Source organism: Alexandromys fortis, unplaced genomic scaffold (assembly GCF_014885135.2).
Source record: "Alexandromys fortis isolate MF-2015 unplaced genomic scaffold, M_Fortis_MF-2015_v1.1 scaffold_23, whole genome shotgun sequence".
In the NCBI taxonomy this organism is placed as follows: domain Eukaryota; kingdom Metazoa; phylum Chordata; class Mammalia; order Rodentia; family Cricetidae; genus Alexandromys; species Alexandromys fortis.
Genome location: NW_026067907.1, coordinates 530,632 through 555,321, shown reverse-complemented (window position 1 = coordinate 555,321; position 24,690 = coordinate 530,632). Strand labels below are relative to the sequence as shown.

Below are 24,690 nucleotides of genomic sequence, written 5' to 3'. Positions count from 1 at the left end.
GGCTGGCCTGTTACCTGGACTGTGTGCTGTATCTTGGGGTTCTTGTAGTCAAAAACACTGAAGCTGAGCGGCTCCTTTGTTATGATCTCCACAAGCATGAGGTTGCCACACTGCAGCAGAGAGCACAGTATGTGAGGTGCACAGGGCACACAACAAGTCACCCAACCCCAGGCCTTGCCTGCCACCCCACGAGGACCCACCGGGATGTCAGCTTTGTATGTGAAGGTGTCGTCTCTCTTCTTTGTGATGAGAAGCAGCTTGTCCAGGAGGAAGAGAGTCCTCTCATTCTTGGCCCTCTGGATGCGGAAGGTCCCCTCAAGTACCAGCTCCCCAAAGCTGGTGAGGTCTGGCCCCTTCCAGTTAGTTAGCAAACTCTGGATCTCCTAAGAAAAAGAAAATTCCCTCCAGATTAAACACTAGGCAGACGGCAAGGTACCACAGACCCAGTAGCCCATCACTGAACCTCAAGGACGGTGACTGACATAAATCACTGTTATATCAGTCAAGGGTTAACCCAAAATGAATCGAATTACTGAATTATCAATTGCTTATTGTCATACTTTAATGATCCAGCGTTATGGCTGGTGTCAGCAACTATACCTTTCAAAAGGGCGGTGCCATCGTAGAGCATCCTCCTCTAACCTTTCATTTTCTTCTCTTTGAATTAAAAACCCTCAGTCTTCAACTTGAGAATGCTCTAGAAACTGAGTCTATACCATTCATTAGTAACTCACAACTGAAGCCTGGGTAAAACCATGGACATTTTCTCAGGACTTTCCCGACTTTAAGTTCATCTGTCTAGAAAAAAAATGGACGCACCTTGGCTACTCGGTCTTAGCACTTTCAACGGAACTTAGAGAATATGAATAGGTGATACAGTGGACACTTCTTTAGGATTTGTTACACGATAAAATTTTAGGGAAGCTGATTTCATTACCTTGAAAACTATAAATAACCACAAGCCCTACTTAATTAAGAAAAGCCACAAGATGGTGACCATCTTCATTGGGAAGATGGGTTGTAGCCCAGTAGTAGAGTATTTTTGTGTAGTTTGTACAAACCTCTGGGTTTGTCTTACTACCAAACATCCAATCACATAAGCGAGATAACTTTTGCTGGCTACAGACAGAAGTGGTAGATATGGAGTAACGCTAGGGTCTGATTTAGCAGCACCTTCAGAATGCCATGCACGCTGACACAGAATGAAAAGTTAGCCATTTAGCTAATAAAAGATGTCTGATATTACATTCGTCAAAAAACACTTGAATGATTAAACTTTTTGTTAATGCTGGAAAAAGAATAAACACAGCCTGGGAGAATAAAATGCTGTCACTTCTGACTTTTGACAGTGACGTCACACCATACTCTGGTTGCCTACAGGTGCGATCTAACCTTTTCTTCTGACCTACAAGAAGAACACATTCTTTCCTGCGTTGGGTCAGCTGTGGCTTCACTCTTCATCTTTCAGGTTCACTTGGAGGGTCATGAGTTTAGAACTAGCTTCTGGGCCACATGCTTTTTTTTTTAAAATATAGATTTATGCATGAGTGTTTTGCCTGCATCTATGTCTGTATGTATATCACGTGTGAGCCAGATACTCATGAAGCCATAAGAGGGTGTCAGATCCCCTGGAATTGTTACGGACATGTGTGAGCCTCCATCTATGTGGATTCTGGGAATTGAACCTGAATCTCCTGCAAGAGTGGCAAATGCTTTTAGCCACTCAACCTTCTCCCCAGTTCCTTGTTTTTTAAGTGGCTCATTTTTTGAGGAGTCTAGGACATAACCAAAAGTTCCTGTGGGGGTGGAAAAGTTCCTGAGAATTCAGGGTTTATGATATTGGTACTGAACGGACCTTGGCAAACCTGTCACCTGACTGTCACATTTTAAACCTGAAGAGACTAAAATAATATGCTTGAGATTCATGTCTCAAGAGAAATGCAAAGGAGCTGCTTCCGCCTATAGTCTCCCCAATGGGTCACTTGCCCTATGATCACCCTAACACTGTATGTCATGGTTTTGTATAAACTGGTGAGAGAGGAATAAGGGCTTTAAATTCCTTAAATAGTTTGGAGAAAATTTGCTTAGCAAGAATTGTAATTGACTTGTAATGATATCATATAAAGCCTTGGGAGACTCATATTTAATCGGGGTCATCAAAGAAGCGATAACAAAACCAATTAGCTTAAAAGTGATAAACTTTGTCATATGTTGATGTGGGAAGTCCTTCTGTATATGTGTTGTTTTTATTGGTTAATGAATAAAGAAGCTGCTTTGGCCTGTGAATAGGGCAGAGTAGAGCTAGGCAGGAAACCTAAACTGAATGCTGAGAGAAAGAACGCAGAGTCAGTGAGATGCCATGTAGCTACTACAGGAGACAGATGCGCCAGAACCTTGCCAGTAAACCATAGCCATGTGGCAATACACAGACTAACAGAAATGGGTTAATTTAAGATATAGGAGCTAGCTAGAAAGAGGTTTAAGCTATTGACCTAATAGTATTGCAAATAATATAGTTTCTGTGTATTTATTTTGGGTCTGAGCGGCCTCCCTCAACACTATGTAGCCACTCTAATCAATGGTCAGTATTGACCCGTCTTCAGGGAACACTGGGGTGAGGACTGTAAGTGAGGGGAACTACTGAAGCAGCCTGAACATGTGATCTGGAAAGAGTGATGTGTTGGAGCGCAAGCTGGGAACTGCTGCCTGGCTTACCTGCAAGCGGACAGCATGCTCATGCTTCCGCTTCATGTCATTGATGTGCCAGGCCACTCGCTGCATCGTGTCTATAGCATCGAGCACAACATCATAGCCTTCGGTGTCCTTGTCAAGGTGATTCTCTATTTCCTAAAAAAAGAAACTGGTTATTAGATTTTTACCCCCCCTCCCCCATGTAGTCAATGAAGCAAATGGCTTCTCTCTGTTCACGGTTTGTTCCTGTGAGGGTACACATGTATGGCTCAACTCTGATGTGATGTGAATTCTGGAGGCATATTCTAAGTTACGTGTAAAAGCAAAAACACCTCAAAGGCAACAAGAGGATAATTTGGGATTAATTCAGCTACCATTCTTTCCTTATTCCTTCGTTCATAATCATTTATAAATGTCAATTAAGTTTTTGTAAGGATCTTGATTGCTCAGAGGAGTTGAGACCTTGGGTTTCTGTTGATTGATGGCTATCTGATTCTCTAGGAGACTGATGTCTTATATGTCATATTAACATAGTTTAGCAGAGATGTATTCTGGGAAGGTGGTATTTTTTTTTTCAAGAATGGTCTGGACACTAACTTAGCAAATTTACCCCACTAAATCTAGCTGGTCATTAGGATTGGTATAAGAATTAAGGAACTATTTCCAGTGTGCCTTCATAAGACAACAGATGATTCTCCAAGGAAGAGCTACTTAAGCAAGTAGACAAAGACATTTTTCTGGTAAAATTTTACATATGTGAACTCAGCAAACCAGAAATGATTGCCCCAGTTAGAAACATAGACTCATTTCAAAAGAGACACCACACATGGTCAATGGTCACGACACCCTGAACACGCCTGATCTTGTCTGATCTTGGAAGCGACACTGGGTTGGGCTTGATTAGTAGCTAGGTGGGAGAGATACCAGGCAGGCTGATAAAACAGAGCTCTGGATTAAAATCCCTTTACTTAAATTTTTACTTATTTTTTGATTGATTGGTTGGTTTGGTTGAAGGAAAGACTTATGTAGCACAAGCAGGCTCCTAACCTTCTGTCTAGTTGAGAACACCACCAACATCTTGATCTTTCTGTCTCTACCTCTAAAATCCCTCTAGGAAAAGATTCTTAATCTGGTATACAGACTAGCAAATTACAAACAGTATTTCATTTTTATTCAATGTCTATGAGCCAGAGTGAACATGGCACCTTACAAGATCTGGAGGCAGCCAGACTTGCCTCAGGGTTCTGCTCCTCAAGCCCACTGTTCTGCCGCCCTCCACTGCAAAGCTAAGCAAATCCTACTTGTAGAACGCAAATGATCATCAATAGAATTTTCTCCATCTTTACAGACTTCATCAGAGAATATGAGAGGTGAATCTGAGAGCGACGTCCATCTCATTTCCAAAGCCTTCTTGACTATTATACAAGTAGTAGAAACCACTAGGAAGGGTCAATAGCCAGAAATGAGGCTAAGCCCCTACTCAGAGAAGGCACTGTTCATCTGTCCGCCCCGTCTCAAGCACTTTCTCTTTTCTCTCACACAAGGGCCAGTCTAGGAAAGTTTTCCCTCCCAGCTGCCTACTCAATTGGGTCTCAGGGAAATAGGGCAAAACAGGAAGAGGGATCTGTTTTTCATTGAGATGCTAGCTTCCTGCCTAAAACTGACCCTGTCCAGCACAAGGCATTCCTCAGCCCTATCATAATCCAAGTTCCAATTAATCCTTCAGCTTGGCTGTTGTTGATGTGGCTGTAGCCCTAGCACACAAGCGTCTCTAATTCCTTAAAGCAGTTGTGAAGCATGAGTGTAGAAAACGTTTCCATATGACCACAACATTTTCTGGCATCGCCCCCCACCCCAACTTAATAGACACACCCCAAGTCCCCATCCCTTGCCAAGAGTTGTAGCAAGGGCCGAGACTTACATGTAAAAGAAGATGATATTTGAGAATCCGCTGAACTGGTTTTAAGAGGTAAGACCCCAGGGGCAGTGAGTGTTTCAGAGTTTCCTGGCGCTCCCGGAAGAACTTGGCCAGCATCTTGTTCCTCATGCACTCGGTGAGCACGGCCACAGACCTGCAAGAGAAGCACATGCATCTTGTCATGAGGAGGTTGTGTTTTACATGGGTGCTTGAGGTTTAAATGCTAATCTTGGTGGAACTATCCTAAACTGGGCAGGGTAGCCACAGAGCTAGCTCCCGGCTAGAATCCCTCGGAGCAAGTCAGAGAAAGGTGTCCCTTTGGATGGGCTGAACTAGAAAAGGGAACTGAACTCAGTGGCATAGAACCATGGGTTTGGGCTCCAAGAACACACAGTCCCATGCCAGGACACCGTAGCTTGACAAGAGACATTTGTTTTGAATGTTAGCCCCTACACGTGCCCCATCCAGATGTCTTTGTACAGTTTTCATGGTGCACATCTGGACCCAGTTCCCACAGGCTAGGTTGTAAGGCACAGCATCCCTGGTTTAAGACAAAACAGTTCCTTTATTTAGCACAGACTTTGTCTCCTATTAGGACACTTGTCACCCACCTCAGATGGCTTGTGAAATGTGCCTACCATACCACTTCTAAGAGTTGAATTTTCTCAGAGGAACTCTGACTAGCTGCCCCCTTTACCGTCAGTCTTCTCCTCTTTCTTGATATGTCACTGCAGGATAACAGAAAAGGGGGCTAGAGTCCCTTCCGAAGTTCCCAAAGTAATATGTAGCTCCAACACATCTTAACGCAACAGTTCTAACAATGGTTATCCCTTCCACATCAAGCTAGTTGATAGAATCCTACATCACACAGATGTGCAAATTAAAATTCTGATGTTACGGTATAACCTGGATGCAGGTGGGAATCATTTTATTCTTTTCTTCCCCAAGTCTCTGGCATGTTTCCAGAATTAATTGAGACAGTCAGAGGGAGTCAAACAATAAAATAAGACTCCGTGGAAAGTCTTGTAATTAACCTGTTACAATCCCTTTGTGCTATCTGCTTTAGAAAAGACCAGCTTAAATGGATTTATTTCTCCCTTGAGTCCTGAATTTTAAAGTCCTCATTGTGTGACCTGGGCATTTCTGTGAAGCCTTCTGGAATCAGGTGCAGCTGCTCAGGAGCCTGGTGGTTGACTGATGGCCTCACTCTTGCTCAAGACCGGAATCTACTGCAAATCAGGGCACAGGACACTCCAGGTACCCGGAGATCTCAGGAATAGGGCAGGCATCTGAGGACAATGGCATGACCTCTTTTGTGTCTGTCCCCCGGGGAAGGAGGGAGGGACCTTCCTGTCCCTCTCCACAGTGAAATCACTGGGGTGTGATTGGAATGAAGGAAGAAGTCACCTGCCAAGGTGTGCCTGCCACATTTAGAACCACCAGCCTGGGTCTCAAGTGGGGAGAAAAATCTTGGCACTCTTGACTTGCTAAGACAGGGACATGGGAACAGTAAGTCTCCAGGCAAACTGCCCGGAGACAGGCATGGAAATATTTCTTTGTAGATATGAAGTCACACACTGGACAAGAATTGGGCATGCCTTCTTCATTGAGAATGTCCCTCTGTTAACACGGGACATTTCTTTAAAGGCAGATTCAAAATCAAAACACACAATCTCCAGGAAAGTGTCCTTAACTATCCCCACTGGGGTTATTTCCTGTTACTTTACATGTCTTTAGCTTCCACTGCATGTTACCAAGTTCATACCATATTAATTCCCATTCGGGTATTTAATCACCCTTATTATACTATTTCATTGGTATGTGCAATCGGGTTCTGCCCCATACGAGCTGCTTGAAGGCAGGAATGCTGGGCCCTAGTTTCTGCAGCTCTGCCCTGAGCACGGAAGATTGCAGCATGAACGACAGGCTCTGAAAATCCTTCTTGCACGCATGAGCTCACTTTCCCAGGATCCCAAAACAGCCCATGATGGCAAAGCGGAGGATTTCATCAGTAAGCCAGAAGAGCCTTCTGAAGCTTTGATTAGGAAAGTTTCCATATTGAGGTTGTGTCTTTGGATGGTATGTTCACAGCGATATGCACACAAACAGACCTCCCCAGCTAGCCCCTTTGACCGTCAGCCCTAGCACCTCACTGATTTGTCAGTTTGAACAGCTTCCCCTTTTGCTTGGGAAGAACTTTTGTGGACAGGCTGGGGGCTGACTCTATGGTTCCTCTGCTGCATGGCATTTTGGCTTACGGACCATGAGTTTTAGTTGATGCATCCCATAGTTCATTCTGTATCAGAGAAAAAAATGCTTGAGTGTAACCTCGCAAAGTATGGGTGAGTCCATAGACCAGAATTATGGCAAATGCTTGAATACGCATGTGGGGTTTTTGTTTTAAGAGAAACCCAGGGTAAGTACAGCTGTCCATCTAAATGAATAACCATGGTGTCACATCCTGAACACCGTTTACAGAAGACTAAATCTTTACACTGGGAAGTGGTGGTTAAAAGTAATTCTGAACTTCAGGCTAGTTACTACACACTAGCCTTTTAGGCAACTCCTGGGTTGCAGGTTAGGGGTGTTTGCCCTTCCTTTCCTCGGTAGCCATGAGGATTCTACCGATACTGTATTCCTGTGGACGACTGTGCCAAGATTGACCAAGAGTGTGCAAGTCACCTCAGCCCTCTTTCTGGCTGGGCTGCAAGAGCCTGTTGATCATGACTTCACAGAAAACTCCAGAACTTTATGAAGATACCGTGGTGGGTGGCCTGAGACTGGAGCAACTTGGTTGACGTCCTTACTGGGCCATTCGTCAGCTACAGGACCCTGTGGAGTTAGTTTGTCATGGGTCTCTCAGCAGGGTCATCCATAAAATGGGAAGAAGGAAGCGGTGGTGATGGATTTGCACTTGGTAAGACTCTGTTGGGTTTCTAGCACTGGGGTGGGTGTCCTGCATCCCTTTAATCCCCCAGAATCTCTGGGTCACTGTGCATGCTTAACTTAGCATTTGCTTTTATAGCTTCTAACACTGCTGAGGACTCAAACATCCAATAAATGTCTTGGGGAGGGAAGAGAAATGCCTAGAGCTACACGTAGCCTTGTCTTTTGGCTCTTACTCAGCGATCTGTACATTGTCCAGGCTGCTCCTTGAACTGCTCTCCCATCTCCAATCTTAGAAATGAGCAAAATGAAGCCAACAGCCCCTGGAGGCTGGAAGCCCCCATTCCTCATGCTGACTGTTCAGGACCCGTGCTTGCTGAACTGTATAAAACTTGGAAAACTCATAAAGCTTACCAAGCAAAAAAACCAGAACTTCTTTTCTTCCCAGTTATGTTACACAAGTACATCTTCAAAATGAGGCACACATAATAAAAGGTTAACAGAGAAGTAGAGAGCCCTATGCAACAACGCGGATATATCAATTTTCCTTTGGAGCTGTGCAGTGATGTTCCTGGTCTTACTCTATGTTGCTCATGATTTTTCCCTACTCCAGCTTCATGGATCCTCCCAGCCCAAAAGGCACCAAACAATACCTGAGATCCCCACAGACCGTTCTCTGCATTTTTGCATTTCCCTGGTCTTCAGCACAGTGCCAGGCATACAGTGCCTGCCACTGCATCTAATGACTTGAAACAGAACAAAGGGAGGAGGACTCCACCCCTTTCTAAGCCATACCTTGGGTAGTTGGTGCAGTACTGGGTATAAATGTGGAACTCTTCACTCTGCGAGGAAACAAAAGAGACTTTCATAAGCCCAGGAGCATAGACAACAGCGTTCATTCAAAAACAACACCGGCGACAGCAATTAGGCTTCTATTGTTCCAGTCACATTGGTCCACCCCCTGAACCTGTGTGGCCATCATCTGTGCCTACTTCTCTTTACCCAGAATCCATATAATGCAATCCATATTGCATGAAGTACAATAAACACTCTGAACACCTACTGTGTCCAAATGATTCTGAAGACAGGAAGAGACGAAAATAAAATTTTTGCCCCAAGGTATTTATGAACATATAAGTAGGTTATATTTACACACCATACAGTAAGACTATGTTGGAGTACACAGGAGAGCTGCTGCGTACGCTCAAGCCCTGCATATGTAGCCCTCTCTTCCCATGGCTATTGCTGCTTTTCTCACTGCCTAGCCACTGCCTTGGGAATGAGTCTAAGCTGCATTTCTTCCAAGCAGCTTTCCTGGAGCTTTCTGGTTGAGCCAACTGTTTCTACTTGTGGCCATCCACCATATCCAGTGTTCATATCTGAGAGAACTGACCAAATGGCACTGATGTTTTCTGTCTGGCTTACCAGGGTTAGGGCAGGGGCCACATTTGTCTTCCTGACAGATAATCCCTGTTGACTCCTCTCTCCTACTGAATATCACCTGAGAGCAGAGCCTAAGTCTACTCACCTACATGCACCTAGCACAGCAGCCATGACTCAAAAGCAATAAGCTTTGATTAGCAAATGGACCCCATCTGACCTTCCCTAAAAATCTTCACTTCCAAGGCTATCTTAGTCTTTCAGCTGTGAATTCTTATTATAGGAAATAATACATTGATACTGAGTCAGACAGCTCTTTAAAAAGGTAGGATAACAATTCCACAGAAATAGAAAGCAAACATTGCTTCTTATGTTATTGCACTTATTGATTATGAAATCAGTCAGACATTACAAACTGGATCACAAGAGAAGGAAATAGAGCACACTTAGGTCAATGAAGAATGATGTCAATTAAGTTTTCTAAAGAGATAGGAGACTGGCTTTTTCCTTCTGTGGACTGGGGTGAGGAAAGAAACCAATTGTCAAGTCAGTCATGGTGGTACAAGGCGGGGCCAGAAGGACTGGGAGCTTGACATCTGCTTGGACTGAACACTAAGACTGTCCAAAAGAGAAAGGAGGGAGGGAATCATAGAGGAAGGGGGAGGAGAGAAAAGAGAAGGTGAAGAAAGAGAGGAAGAAGGAAAAAAGGGAGGAAGGGGAAGGGTGAGAATTATTGTCCAGGTGGGCACCAATTGTTGCAAGGAGTGGGCTGCTTGTTTGTCCTGGCCGCTTGGCTATCTTAGCCCCGAAATAACCACATAGAAATGTATTCATTAAATCATCGCTTGGCTCATTAGCTCTAACTTCTTATTGGTTAATTCTTACATATTAGTTTAACCCATTTCTATTAATCTGTGTATTGCCATGTAGCAGTGGCTTATTGGGGAAAATTCCCAGCTTCTGTCTCTGTGGGATCTACGGCGTCTCTCTTACTTTTTTTCCTCCTCCCAGAATTTAGTTCTGTCTTCTCCACCTACCTAAATTCTGCCTTATCAGGCCAAGGCAGTTTCTATCTATCTATCTATCTATCTATCTATCTATCTATCTATCTATCTATCTATCTATTTATTTATTAAAGATTTCTGTCTCTTCCCCTCTTCCGCCTCCCTTTTCCTTCCCCCTCTCCCAATCAAGTCCCCCTCCCTCGTCAGCCCAAAGAGCAATCAGGGTTCCCTGCCCTGTGGGAAGTCCATGGACCACCCACCTCCATCCAGGTCTAGTAAGGTGAGCATCCACGAAACTGCAAGGCAGTTTCTTTATTCATTAACCAATACAAGCAATACATAGAAAGAAGGACCTCCTACACCATACTTTTTATGTGTATGGGTGTTTTGCCAGCATGCATGTTTAAGAGCCACATGTAAGCATGGTGCCCTTGGGACTCAAAAGGCAGCTTCAGATCCCTTGGGACTAGATTTATAGATGTTTGTGAGCCACCATGTGGGTGCTGGGAATCAAACCTGGGTCCTTAAACAGAGCAGATACTGCTCTTAATCTCCGAGCCATCTCTCCACAGCCCCTGTCTCTAAGCATTAGTCAAGAAGCGCCACAATTCCATGGTCATCCTTAAATAATTCCATGATATGAGGCGTGCCAATAACTGTGCACATTTCCTGGTTTGATTTCCTTTCCTTTCACAGTCTACTGTTTGACTTGAAGCCCATAGAAGGTTCGTACACAGCAAATGTTATCAACTGGCTGATTGTTTCTGCTTGTTTGCTTTGTAACACTGGGCTGGAACCCAGCATCTTAGCATTTTGGCGAATCCTCCACCCTTCATTGATCTTTACAAAGTCTTGACTGGTTTTTACCTTGTAATTTCGTTGCTGAAGAAACCACAACATTAATTGCACCCACAAGGCCCCTGTCTCAGTGGTCCTGGTGACACACTAAAGTCTTCTCTGTGTCCTGTCCATTGCACTGCTGAGTTCTAATAGAGGTTTACTCAGATGGAGGTCTTATATTTTGGCAAAATCCACCATAGGTTGCACTATACTCCCATCAGGGGACACATATGCCTGGACATCTTTTTTGTGTGATGTTAACAGCCATTGGTAATTAGTATTTAGGTATGATTCTAGGGGTTACTAATGGTGATGTTTCTAGTTCAGTTAGTCCTTCTTTGTTATTCTCAGAATAATGTGTTGGTTTCTTTCTTTCTTTTTTTTTTCCTATCCAAGTTTCAGCATTTTATTGTACAAATACTCAAAATACAGGCTGGTTGCTATTTAATCTTTGATTTGGAAAAACTCTCACTATTTTATTATTATTATTTTTTATTTATTAAAGATTTCTGTCTCCTCCTCGCCACCGCCTCCCATTTTCCTCCCTTTCCCCCAATCAACTCCCCCTCCCTCATCATCCTGAAGAGCAATCAGGGTTCCCTGCCCTGTGGGGAGTCTAAGGACCTCCCACCTCCTTCCAGGTCTAGTAAGGTGAGCATCCAAACAGCCTAGGCTCCCACAAAGCCAGTACGTGCAGTAGGATCAAAACCCAGTGTTGATTTCTTAATATCCCATAAAGAGCCTGATTTTTTAATGACACTGTAAGTTCATAAATAGAAACATATTTATTTAATGAGGTTCAGTTGTTTTCAATGAACTAATTTTACTTGTTATATTAGTTAGGGTTCTCTAGAGGAAGAGAGTTTAAAGAATGGATCCATCCATCCATCCATCTAGGAAGGAGTTTATTAAAGTGGTTTATAGGCTGTGGTTCAGTTAGTCCAGCAATGGCTGTCTGGACATCACCGGAAGGTTCAGTCTATGATGCTGGCCATCTCAACTGGTTTTCAGTAGACACCAGAATCCCAAAGATGTAGGTTCTAATGCCAGTGAAGGAATAGACTTGCCAGAGAGAGTGAGAGCAAATAGCGAGAGAGAGAGAGAGAGAGAGAGAGAGAGAGAGAGAGAGAGAGCGCTTCCTTTTTTTCAAGTCCTTTACATAGCCTGCCAGAAGAAGGTGTGGCCCAGATTAAAGGTGGATCTTCCCACCTCTAAAGATCTGGATTGAAATTGGATCATCTCACTTCAAATGATTTAACTAAGAAAAACGAATCCCTCACAGGTGTGCCTGGCCAGTTAGGTTTTGGTTAATTCCAGAGGTAGTCAAGTTAACAACCAGTCTTTAGCCAGTAGGCACCTCTTCTCTGATGCCAGCTTTTGTGTGTTTGTGACTTGACCTTGCATCTTCAGATACTTCATGGTTTATGTGTGATAAAATATTCCAGAACATCTCCTGGATTTCCCAACCAACCACACACCCATGCTTCCCAGAACCCTGGCCCTCTGTAGCAAGTCGTATTTGGAGACAAGTCTGGGTATTAGGAATGCTCTAGCTATTGGGCTTATCATTATTTTTAGGGCTTTTAAATGGATAAAGCTAGAAATATTATTTTTCTAGGAGATTTTAAAGGAAACTTGGTCCATACTAATACAATATTTTTTTTAAAAAATGCTAAGAATCCAAATCTTTGAGAATGAGTATGATGAAACAAATGGAAACTCACTCCTGAGTTCACACTCTGGGAAACAGCAGCCACAGCTGCACTGAAAATATTATACGGAATCACTTCAGTGTAGGTGCAGAGGAAGCGTTCCTGTATTCTGTGTCCACACTTGCATCTTATCCCTAAAATACTGTGTTATGTACATGAAAGGTTCCTGAAACCTGAAAACATTTGAAATTGTTCTGGTCCTAAGCATTTGGGATAAGGGTGACAATACCTGTCATTCAGATTCAGAACCACAGGGTTAATTATTCTGGAACATTTCTGCTTCTATATTTTATTTCTCCTGGTAATTTCATTCCCCAAGGGCACTAACATCAGTACTTGCTTGCATTATCCCAGAGCACACTATAATTTCCACAGGAGAACAGGGACATAACCATAAACATGTGTTGGGTGTATTTTGGCCACCACATATTTTTCAAGTTCGTTAGAAATTCCTTTGCGGGGAGGCGGCGGTGGGGAAGAGACAGAAATCTTTAATAAATAAATAAATAAATTAAAAAAAAGAAATTCCTTTGCATGGCTGCCTACCAACTGCATGCACACCTTTTTGTGCTTGCTTCATTTTACTCTTGGTGTACAGACCTGGATTTTTAAAGCCTTAATTTTAGGTTTTTGAATTATATACACGCAAATCCAGGTTTCCATATAAAGACATATTCAGAGAAGTTAGCTCATTCTGCTCCATTCTAGGTGATTCCTTCCTTTCCTCAGTTTTCTTGTTTGTTGAAATAGAGTCTCATGTGATCCAGGCTGGCCTCAAATTTGCTATGTAGCTGAGGATGGCCCTGAACTCCTGATTCTCCTCTTAGATTTCAGCCTCCACATCCAGTTCCTTTCTCCTATAATTTAAATCTTATCAGTCATCTTGTTTTTAAACACAGACTTCCCTTTATCAGATAAGCAAATCACATGTAGGAGTGAAATTAAGTGGACGTCATTGGAAGGTTTATGAAAACAGATAACTGGACCGAACCCCAATTTTTTCTTTAGTTGGTTGCAAGCATTTCTATCAAGCTCCCCTGTGACACTGATGTCACAGGTACAGGGACCATGCTTTGAGAAGCTTGTGCTGGGCACACTTAACGGCCTCCCCCTCCCCCAAGCAGTGTATGGAGGCATTTCTTGTTTGCTTGCATAGCTCCACTGTACTCCATTGTTTGGTTGAGCATACAAAAGAGTATTCAAGCAGGTTTTTGTTTAGGTTGTCTGTAGTCTTTGGAGGATCAAGTACCAGTGCCAAGTATCATGTCAGACTCGTTGACATTTTGTCAGTTTATCCTATGAATAGTGTTCTGGCAGCAGAATTGGTAGGTGACAGGGTAAATTCCAATTTCTAAATACTAGATTCGGCCAGATTCCACTCCATAGTATCTGGGCCAGTTTGAATCTGTTTCCTTACAGCCTAAACAGCGTTTTAAATACCACATTTTCCAATATAGTACTTTACAATTCTTAAATTTGCTGTCTACTTCTAAGCATCGGAAAATATAAATAATTTGAGTTTTGACCTCTACTGATAAAGTACAGGTTCTATGGGCCATGGACCTACCAGTTTACACAGTAAATGCTATCCTATGAGACTAGCAAACACCTGCCCCACTACAGCCTCCACTTGGATTCTCTATACATAGAGTTAGGCATGTGTTGGCTATGCAAGATGGCCCTGGCTCCAGGGATAAGAAAAGCAAAGAGATTTCTTCAGGTCCTTCAGCAAGCACACAAGCTGACTACAGCTTCCCCCACTGCTCCACACTGACTTGGGTGGGGGGGTGGTCACTGTTCTTCTCTCACCCTGGGATAGACCAGCATGCAGCTCCCTATCCTCATGTTTTGAGACCTTTAGAATCATGGGACATGTCACACTGAAAACAATAGGCTGCATGAAGATACACTGCAGTTGAGACATATAGTCAACCTACATACACTAGTTCTTAGTCAGGTCCTAGGGGTTCTCAATTTTATGACATTGTGACTCTGTCCCTGATCTAGATTTTGCTCTCTATGAGGGAACATACCCTTAACAGAGGATTAAATGCAGGTTTGACCCTAGATGTGCAAACATCTGCAGACTTTACAAACAATGGATACACATGTACGCATACATATACATAATATATATCCACTGTGTATATGTACATATACGTGTACACACATATGCATACACATACATACATGAAGCACAATTAATAAAAATTCAGAGACAAATACTGGGGTTCAACCTCAAGACCCAAAAAGCAGCCAGCCGCTGGTTCTTACCTCAACCTCAGTCCAAAATGACAATCCCGTCCAGGAATCTCAGAATGAGACTGCGTCTGAGAGCTATCTCCTCCCATTTTATAATCCTCTCTAGTTTTGGGACCAAAGGCGTGTACCACTGAAATTAAAGGCACTCTCCACCTGGCTTCTAAGGCAACTAGTGTGGCTACTGGGATTAAAGGTGTGTGTTACCACTGCCTAGGTAGTAAGGCTGACCAGTGGGGCTGTTTTACTCTCTGATATTCAGGCAAGTTTTATTTATTAAAATAAAAGTGAAATGCCACTACATATATATGTGTATATACATACATATTTTCAACAGTCCCTAAGCCTATTAATGCTTAAATGTCATTATTCACTGTACAATGCCAGCGCAAACCCTTTTAAACATGCATTTAGGAAAATATACAAATTAGAAAAAAGCAGATATTACTTTCTAATTATTCAACTCTTTTAGGTTATAATTAGCATGCAAAAGGAGGTAATTATGCAAAATGCAAAGCTTTAGGGTACAGGGATGCCAAAGAGAGCACACAGGACACCCAACCGCTGCTGAATGGGTGACAGAGGGAAGAAGTCCATGATTTTAGTGCTTTTCTGCCACAAAGTCTCTCTCTCTCTCTCTCTCTCTCTCTCTCTCTCTCTCTCTCTCTCTCTCTCTCTCTCTCTCTCACCTCCCCCATCTCCCTTACAGTAAGTCTTTGGTTCCAGGGACGTTTTCTTGGACAATACACAGGTAGGTAGCATATGGGGAACATAATAGTGACTTTACATGGATTTTCAACACCAGAAATTTTTTGATGATAATTCTAACATGTGGCACGTGTGGTCTGTGTGTATTATGTATATACATGTGTGTGCATGCACACATGCATTTACGTGCAGTGAGTATTGGTCGCATCCTTCTGTGTGAGTGAGTTCTCATTCTCCTCGGCTATGAAAGAAGAAGAGCGCTCGTGGGAGGTGACTGAGCACGAAGGGAGAGGAGGGTAAAGGGAACTAAGAAGTCAGGCGATCTCTCCTTCAGCTGCCCAGAGTAAGCGTGCTGACAGTCCAGTGAGGGATGAGCATGAGGGTGGCCGAGAAGGCAATCTGGGGACAAACTCAAGTCTTTCAAGATGCTCCCAGAGTCCCGAGTGCACATCAATACACATGGGGCATCAGGCCCAGGAGAGAACACTTATTGCTGTCCCTCAGTGTCCTCCTGATTCTTCTGGAAGCAGTCAGTAAGATGGAACAGTATTTTCTTTCTTTGGCTAGGACTTCATTAGCCTACACACACCACACAGGGAAGCCAGGCCAAAGATGGTGTTCTGTGAAAGCCCCAGCGGTTCCCATAAAGGCAAAGTCAACTGCCAGCTTTACCTCTTTTGCTAATGACCTCTCAATTAAAGCAATTTTCCATCCCTCTCTGAGAAGAGCAGCTGGTGGCGGTTCAGAGAGACATAACCCTGTCTAAATGTCAGGGTGCTGAGTGACACGCCCTCCCGACTCCTGCTCCCGTGTGAAAGAGTCGAGCTCCCAAGTTGGTCTTCTAATTAAACTTGGCAATATTACAATGAAAAATGAGATTTGGGACTTGGCAGGGAGGCACATAAACAAACTTTTATGTGAGCAATTAAGGCAGAGTTAAGCGAACGCTGGAAGCACTTTAATCAGCTTGTGACTACAGTTAGCAGTAGAAGCCGAGCATTCTCTGAGACGTCAGTATTGCGCAGATGCCGATCTTTGAAACGCTCCTTTTGCTTTTACACCATTTCCCCTGTTTTCACTTCTTTCATTTCCTACCCTATAAGAGAACCATTACAAAGAAAGTGGCTATGGAAAAAATATTGTGTGTGTAAGCGTGTGCGTACCAACATTTTACATGGGAACACACACACACGCTCCGAAAAGACAGGAGGGGGTTATATACAAGCCTACTGAGTGCCATTTAGTGGTTTCAGTCAAACCCAGAGAGCTGTTAACTTTGATTTCCCAGCCACGAAGATGGGTCTGTGGCCACCTGAGCTAACTGTGTGGAACAATCTAGAGCCAGCAAAGGCTGGGGCAACACCTTAGTCATCTTGGACTCTTCAGGGCTCTAAATGAGATGCTAATGGATGGTTGATTTCAAAGGACTACTATGAACCTGCTTCAACGCTGCCCACTTCAAACCTTCATACGGAAATCACATAAAGTTCTTCTGCAAGTTGATTTTTTCCAGAGGTTTTCCATAGAAAAGTTGTTGAGTCTCAAAGCGAAACTTGAACGAGACGGGATTCTGTGTGTGCCAGACAGCGGCATGCGCACTACAGCAGGATATCAGCCATCCTAGCTCAGAGCATGAACTTCTGACACCTGTCTTTGTGTCAGGTCCATGTCAAGTCATGTGATATGGAAGAAGAATAGGAAACCCAGGACACTTTTAAGACTTAGGAAATCACTTTTGCCCTTCTTTACCCCTTAAAGGGTAGCAGCATCAACCAGACTAGTACCACACAACACAAACAAAAACATGTAGATTCTTGGGAATTTTTGGAGTGAATTTAGAGGCATGGTATATGGATCTATATGGATTTTTTAAAAAACATTCTCTATTCTAGATTCTCCCATCTCAAACTTTAAGTCTTTCCAAGAAAAGAATTAGTAACATTATCCAACTGCCATACAAACTATAGGAATACTAGAGCTAACAGCCCCCTTCTCTATAAATGTGCACACACACACACACACACAGAGCTAGGAAAACAAAAATGTTTATGATTGGTTGGCTACCTTAATTCAATACTGAATAACCACTGATCCTAACTTTAAGAAGAAAACAAACTGCACATGCTTTCTGCCTTGGTTGGCCCTGAAAAATAAATGGTACTTACCTTTGACACAAAACATTCTGCTATGGCCACAGGATCGTTTTCACAGTTTTCCAGATCTTGAAGAAGTTCACTAATAAAACAAAACACATAGCCAGGAAGTATTAGATAGTAGCCTTCAGGTTGAGGACATTTTATGGAACTTAAAGGTTTAAACCTTCTTAATGGCATTTACAAGGACTCAGGTAATCGGGCCACGGGTCTATTGCCACTGTGTCCAAGGCTTAGTTAAGAGATGCCCAAGATCATGGGTGGAGCAGGAGTTTAGACACAGACTGGACCAGCAGTTCCCACACCAGAGATACACCTGCATAAGAATTATTTCCCAGATATTTGTCGTCAGTTGCCGAAGTTGCTCACACACATTCACTCATTGAAGAAGGGCCTAGGTATCCATGCTGTGCAAGGTGCCAGCATGCATGTGCACACACACACACACACACACACACACACACACACACACACGAAGCAAAGAGGGATAAGTTCCCAGTTTCAGCGAATTCTTGTTGCATGTGAAGACTAAGATGCTCAAACCACACTAACAAAATTGTCAATAAAGGGAGTGTTTCAGAGGACAGATACTCCACGAGAGGCGGCATCTCTGCTGAAACAGAAACTCATAAAGCTCTAGTGGCAGGACCACCGTGCTGCACGGCTAGCGATCTAACTAACCGTTTAAGGTCCCAGTGTTGCACACAGTTCTGAAGGTGGAGTTGCTTGCTCACCAGATATTCTTGGGGTAAGTGGCACATTTCCGAGTTGCATTCACAGTGTAATTTAATGTCAGGTGCTGATTTTTAAAATGTTATGTGCTATACATTTAATAAAAAGACAAACAGTTCAGTGGACAAAATCATTCCTTGCTTTGTGCTTCGAATTCTCAGTGGCCCCTGCTGAGATGTATCCATTGTTCCTGTTGGATCAGGTCTCTATCTCTAAGAACTCTGACGATGGGTTTTTATTATTTATTGTTTCAGTTTTAGTGTTTCCTTCTTCATTATCTTAAAGACCCACCCCTAATCTTCTTAACCCGGTGTATTTTGCAATCTGAATAGATCAAATGTCCAAATCAACATTTTTAAGACAATGAGAATATTATGGAAATAATATTCCTAGTTTAGGTTTAGCATGTACTATGAGCCTTTCCTTTCTTGTAGGACCATAGCTTCCCTGGAGTTAAAACAATCTTTTAAGAGTTTTAAGATTGTTGTCTTGTTTTTACACCATTGGGTAAACAAAATTAACAAAGATGTTTACCTCTGGCAGATGGGGGAAAAACGCATAGCTAAAGAAAAAGGAGATCTGTTACCTCTTCGGTCCTATAACTGTGGCATTTGAAAAAAAAATTTTTTTTAAATTAATCTTAAACTGGGCAGTGGTGGCACATGTCTTTAATCCCAGCACCAGGGAGGCAGAGGCAGGCAGATCTCTGTGAGTTTGAGGTCAGTCTGTTCTATTGTGATTTTCAAAGATAGTGAGAAACCCTGCTTTGAAAAACAAAAACAAACAAACAAAAATTAACCTTTTAAGTCACAAAAGCTTTCTCATTTCCATGTCTCTCGCTCGTTTTCAAAGTACTCCCCGCTAATTCACAGCCAAACTGTGTGTGAGGAGGAGAAATCTCAACCCACCGCAACCAAACATTTTCTCAGGTGGGTCCCTCCTGGGGTGTACTGATGATGCTGGACGGTTTCGGTTCTGCAGCCCGCGGTCTACTCTTCTGCCTGTCATGGGCCATTCCCCAGCTGCTGGGCAGCTGGGTGACCATTTTGGTCATCCTTCACCTTGGTTTGCTGTCTCTGTTGGGTGCTCTGTACCCCTTCCATTTCCGGAGAATGCAGTTTCTGGAAGCTTCCTGAGTGATGGTGACAAGAGGTCAATCTTCAGTCTTCCCCCCATCACATGGGCTGACGATGTCATGTGACAGGGGATTCTTAGTTGGGCTAATTTCTTCTGAATGTTCCTGGAGCCTCAGGAATTCAAATACTGATGTTGAGAATTTAGTATCACCTTTCTCCCTAACTGGTTACTTTTTTTCTGTAAGTTTTTAGAATTTCTTTCTTTCTTTCTTTCTTTCTTTCTTTCTTTCTTTCTTTCTTTCTTTCTTTTTTTCTTTCTTCCTTCCTTCCTTCCTTCCTTCCTTCCTTCCTTCCTTCCTTCCTTCCTTCCTTCCTTCCTTCCGTCCTTCCCTAACATAATTCTGAGACTCTGTGCTGATCACCTTTGGGTCTGCTCTCTGACCACATATTTAGCAATTTGGATGTGATCTTGCCCTTCATGTAGCATCCAACGTTCCCTTCTTCAAGACACCTATAAGACATTAATCCATAAAAGTGCTCAGTTTTCCATTCCATTTTCTCTTGAGAATACAGTGAACTTTGCCAGAGGCTCTGTGACTTGGCTTGCCTCACAGAAAAACTAGGAGCAGACACAGGGATGCTGATGTTTGCTATGAAGTTAAACAGTAAAGAGAGCTTCAGAAATGCAAAATGACTCCCAAACAAACAAAACTCCCAAACCCCATAAAGTCATCGAGTCACTTGGCAAAGTGTGTGGGTTTATTATTATTATAATATAAATTGAGAGTTTAATCATTTCTGAGCTTCAGTTCCTAACACAATAAACAAAACATAATAAAACCCAAACAAATATGCTTGTGGGTCTTAATCACCTGCAGGAATGCAAGGGATCCAGGGGCCAAGGAGTTTAAAGCCAACCGCTTTGGAATCCTGTGTTTACTGTGTGGCTGTTAGAGGTCCTCTTCCTCACACTTTTGGATCTTATGGTTTGATCTTCTAATTTTTCTCATCTTTCCCTCATCATGTTGCTGATTGTCTGTTTCTAGAAGATCTTAACTTCATTTCCCATCCACTTGATAATTTTCTAATTTCTACCACCAGGCTCTTAAGTTTAGAGGATTTAGGATTGTTTTCTGTCTGAACATGCTACCTGGATGTTTCTTCATGTATCTGTTCTTATTTTACAGGTGCAAAATATTCTATTATGTAGTACGAGGATACGGTGATGATGGCGATGATGAGGGTGGTGATGGTGATGATGATGGTGATGGAAGTGATGATGATGATGATGGTGATATCAGTGATGATGATGTTGATGGTGATGATGGTGGTGGTGATGATGATGATGATGATGAAAGTGATGATGATAATGGTGGTGATGGTAGTGATGATGGTGGTGATGACGGTGATGATGATGGTGATGATGGTGATGGTGATGGTGGTGATGATGGTGATGACAGCAGTGATAATGGTGATGATGGTGATGGTGATGATGATGGTGATGATGACGATAGTGGTGATGATGATAACGGTGATGGTGGTGATGGTGATGATGATGGTGATGATGGTGGTGATAATGGCATTGATATTTCTGGTTGTTCTTTGTCTTCTGTCGAGCTCTTGTTCCTCTGCTTGATAATTTTGGCTTCTGTCATCCATGCAAGAGTTATCCTAAAAAAACCTTGGAATCTTTATTTGTCCTGGGTAGTTTTATGTCAACTTGATACAAGCTAATATAAGAAACCTTAACTGAGAAAATCACTCCGTAAGAATGGGCTGCAGGCAAGCTTGTTGGGTATTTCCTTAATTACTGATTGGTAGGGAAAGGTCCAGTCCATGGTGGGTGGAGCCACCACTGGGCTGATGGTCCTGAGTGTTACTAGAAAGCAGGCTGAGCAAGTCATGATAAACAAGCCAGTAAGCAACACCCTCCATGGCCTCTGCATCAGTTCCCGCCGCCAGGTTCCCGACTGGTTTGAATTCCTGCCTTGGCTTTCCTCAGAAAACAGTGATTCAGGATGTTTAAATCAACAAGCAGGCAAGCATGTAAACAAGAACGCTTTCTTAAGTTGTTTTATCACAGCAGCAGTGATTCTAAGACAACTCCAAGTAAGAAACCATAATGCTGATTATAATCTCTGTGCACAGAGGGAACAAGCACATGGTGACCTTCACTTTCAGGTAGCAATACTCAACCACTGTAAGTAATGGGACCTATTTATACTTTGAAATAGTCTTAAAATGGATGGTATATATACATACATACATATAAATATATATAATCTACTAGAAATTAAAACTGAATACTAATCGACTGATACATAGGCAATTATATTAATATAAATATTCATTTGTGACAGTTTTTATAAAAGAGTGAGGAACATGTTTTATACTTTTGTAATTTCTCACATCTAACTCAAGCTGGATTCTCTTACCTGCTTCTGAATCCAGCCTGCTGTGATTTATTATTTGGGGTGAAATCTACTGAAAGCAAAGTAGTCACATAGACATGTTATTGGGAGATGAGGAGTGTTTTAATGGTTTCTTCAGACATGGGTGACTTCCTCTGATAGTCCACTGAAACTCAGTAAGTGGTGGATTTTGATGAGTCCTCTGGCATCAGAAACCATACCAAATGGGCCACCCTATCACTTTCAAATCCACTGCAATGTCCTAATTTCAAACATTCCCCCCCCAATATTCTTATTAAGAACATCTCCTTTGCAAGGTTATTTTTATTTTAGCAAGTATCACTCAGATATTTTTATTGTTATTATTTATAGCAAGGTGGATGTAATTAAGAGAGACAGTTGAAACCTGACCACTGTGACCTGAACACTGGGAGAGGGGGAGAAAAGGGAGGTGATAAAGAGAGTGAAAGACACAGTCTTTGATGTTGGGGTTCTCGTTTACTGAAGGGAAGATGGCTCTGTTTGGGGGATTCCTGTCTGGGCTTATCAATATCAATCTTCTCTCTGGGGAGATAAACATTTTCAGAGGATTCTGGAACACTATATTTCTGAGTTTGCTTGAAATATTCCTTGGCTATGTGTAACTCCCCACACTCTAAATTATACGCTCCTAGCATTCTCTCCAGGCACTAATTTTATCTGAAAGTGGACTTGCTGGGCAGAGGAAGTGTCTTGGGGTTCACCCCGCCTCACCTATAAACGAATGCCCAGCCTTCACTTCTTGAGAACCACAGAGCTGGGAATACAGAGTCCAACAGTCCCAAGCCAGCTTTAGAGTGAGGAAATCACAGCTCATCAAGACAAAGCTGCTTGTCTTAGATTACACAGATCATAATTAATGGCAAAGCTGTGCACAGAAGGAAGGTTCCCGAACCTTGTCTTTGCACTCTAACAGAAGTATGGCTATGGAAGGGGGCATTTCCTCAGCAAACTTAAGGAGGCTAAGTATGAGATTGTGAACACTGGAGTTTCCAAAGACCCACCTGGGAGATTCTCTTGGTGTCTTCCAGCAACCTTTCTTTTAGAGCCTTTTTATTAAATAACATAAACACGATGTAAATTAGAATGGCAGGGGTTCCTTCTCCCATGTTCTTTCTTTGGGATTACTATCCAAACAAAACTCAATCAAAAGTGACTGAGACTTCTCTGTCAGACATGACACGTAAAGATGACAAAGGCCCTGGTTACGATTCATGTGCCTATGTTCTGATCATAGGTGACCAATGTTAATAAAACAGACAATACCACATGGTACCATGTAAGGCAGAGACAATAAAAAGAGCACTATGTCTGAAGTCAATAAAACAGGGAAACTGAGGTGGGGGAGTTGGTGGAGGGTTGGGTGGTCATAAAGTTTATTCTCTGAAAGGGTGATTGATATTTGAAGGCACGAAGAGATTTGAAAGAAATCATTTGAGAAATGAGGCCTCAAATTCAAGACAGAATGGGTGCGGTTGGTTCTTGTGTGTGTGATGTAGGAAGGAAGCCATTGTGGCAGAGGTTGGTGAGCAATGGAGAGTGTGGGGATTCAGAAAGACTGTGGGGTACAGTGGGGGTCTCAGTGTAGTAACCAAGCACCAGCAATAGGCCCGGTCACCCAGAATTGCAGGCTAATGGGCCAATGGCCATAGAAATGGCCATAGTGTAGCAGTGGGCGACGAAACTTGCCCGTCCCAGAGGACAGAGTCAGAGATTGTTCTCAGAGCTAAAAGCTGATTGCAGCCATCTTGCTTTCAGGATCTTAGTCTGTCCTCCTTTCTCTGAGTAATTATTCTAAATCTGTCCTCTCTTTTGAATGGGATCACGAACAAGAAAATGACATCATTTCCTTCCCAAGCTCAGGCCTCTGAACTCAGCCTAGTGGACAAATAGCAACAGCTTTGTTCTCTTTCAAGATCGCAATATACATGGTGCTTTCTCTGCCCACTGCCGTGAGCCCCACACAGGAACTGTCGCATGACTGCAAGGTCATACTGCTTTAATGTTGGATGAGGATCGGGAACATGGCTTCTCCTCTTTCGGCTGGCACAGACTCCAGGCAACCCTTCCTTCTCCGACCACCTAACTAAGCCTTTTTAATGAGCAGCTTCCAAAGAGACTCACGTGCATAGGACAATGGAAAATGTCACATTAGGCTCACTGATACACTAGACTTGCTGTTTATTTGGTTTTTGTTTTTGCTTTCTTGTTTTGTTTTTGTTTTTGAGATAGGGTTTCTCTTTGTAGCCCTGGCTGTCCTGGAACTCACTACAAAAACCATTTGCCTTGAACTCCAGTTGCCAGAAAGAAGACTGTCCACAAAAAGATTCCTACTATTGTGTAAAGCTGGGAGTCATGGTGGTAGGTTGAAAATGTACTAAAAAGAAAATATCCCGCCTCTCTCTGCCTTGTTATATGTTCCAATGAATCATTGTATTACATTAAAAAAAAAAAAGCACAGTCCAAAGATAATTTTTTGTGACTTAAGACATATTTAGCTTATTTTGTGATGATTTTACTAGACCCTGGAACAAAATGAATCCCATGGTCGTCAGTTCCCTCAAAGCATCCTGTTCAGTCCTCGAGTAGATGATTTATTGCCCTGCTGTACAGGGGGCCATTCAGGCCTCAGGCCTCAGGCCCAGTCCAGCATTTTGCGCCCAGCAAAGGCTCCACATAGGCAGAGTGAGTGCAGACAAAGATCCAAAGCAAAATGGAAATTTTTACTTTGAGCTTTGATCATCTTAATCTGCCAAGCAACAATTTAGACATAGAAATTCAATTTGGAGGAACTGCCTGCATTTCCTCATGCTTCATCCGTAAAGAGAGATTCAAGTTCCAGTTTAGACAGCTTCTCTAGTCCAAGAGTGCTGGCATTTTT

The 24,690-nt window shown here is 42.8% G+C and overlaps 1 protein-coding gene across 10 annotated transcripts in view; it reads right to left on the bottom strand.

The window, feature by feature from the left end:
* Plekhg1 (pleckstrin homology and RhoGEF domain containing G1) overlaps positions 1–24,690 on the bottom strand; it is a 214,311-nt gene that overhangs the window by 26,477 nt on the left and 163,144 nt on the right. For all 10 annotated transcript variants that reach the window (XM_050135707.1, XM_050135708.1, XM_050135711.1 and 7 more), the window contains 6 exons: positions 17,564–17,633; positions 8,291–8,337; positions 4,613–4,763; positions 2,716–2,847; positions 201–383; positions 15–110 (listed from right to left, as the gene is read on the bottom strand). In XM_050135707.1, the coding sequence (XP_049991664.1) occupies positions 15–110; positions 201–383; positions 2,716–2,847; positions 4,613–4,763; positions 8,291–8,337; positions 17,564–17,633 (679 nt within the window). The remainder of the gene's footprint in view (positions 1–14; positions 111–200; positions 384–2,715; positions 2,848–4,612; positions 4,764–8,290; positions 8,338–17,563; positions 17,634–24,690) is intronic.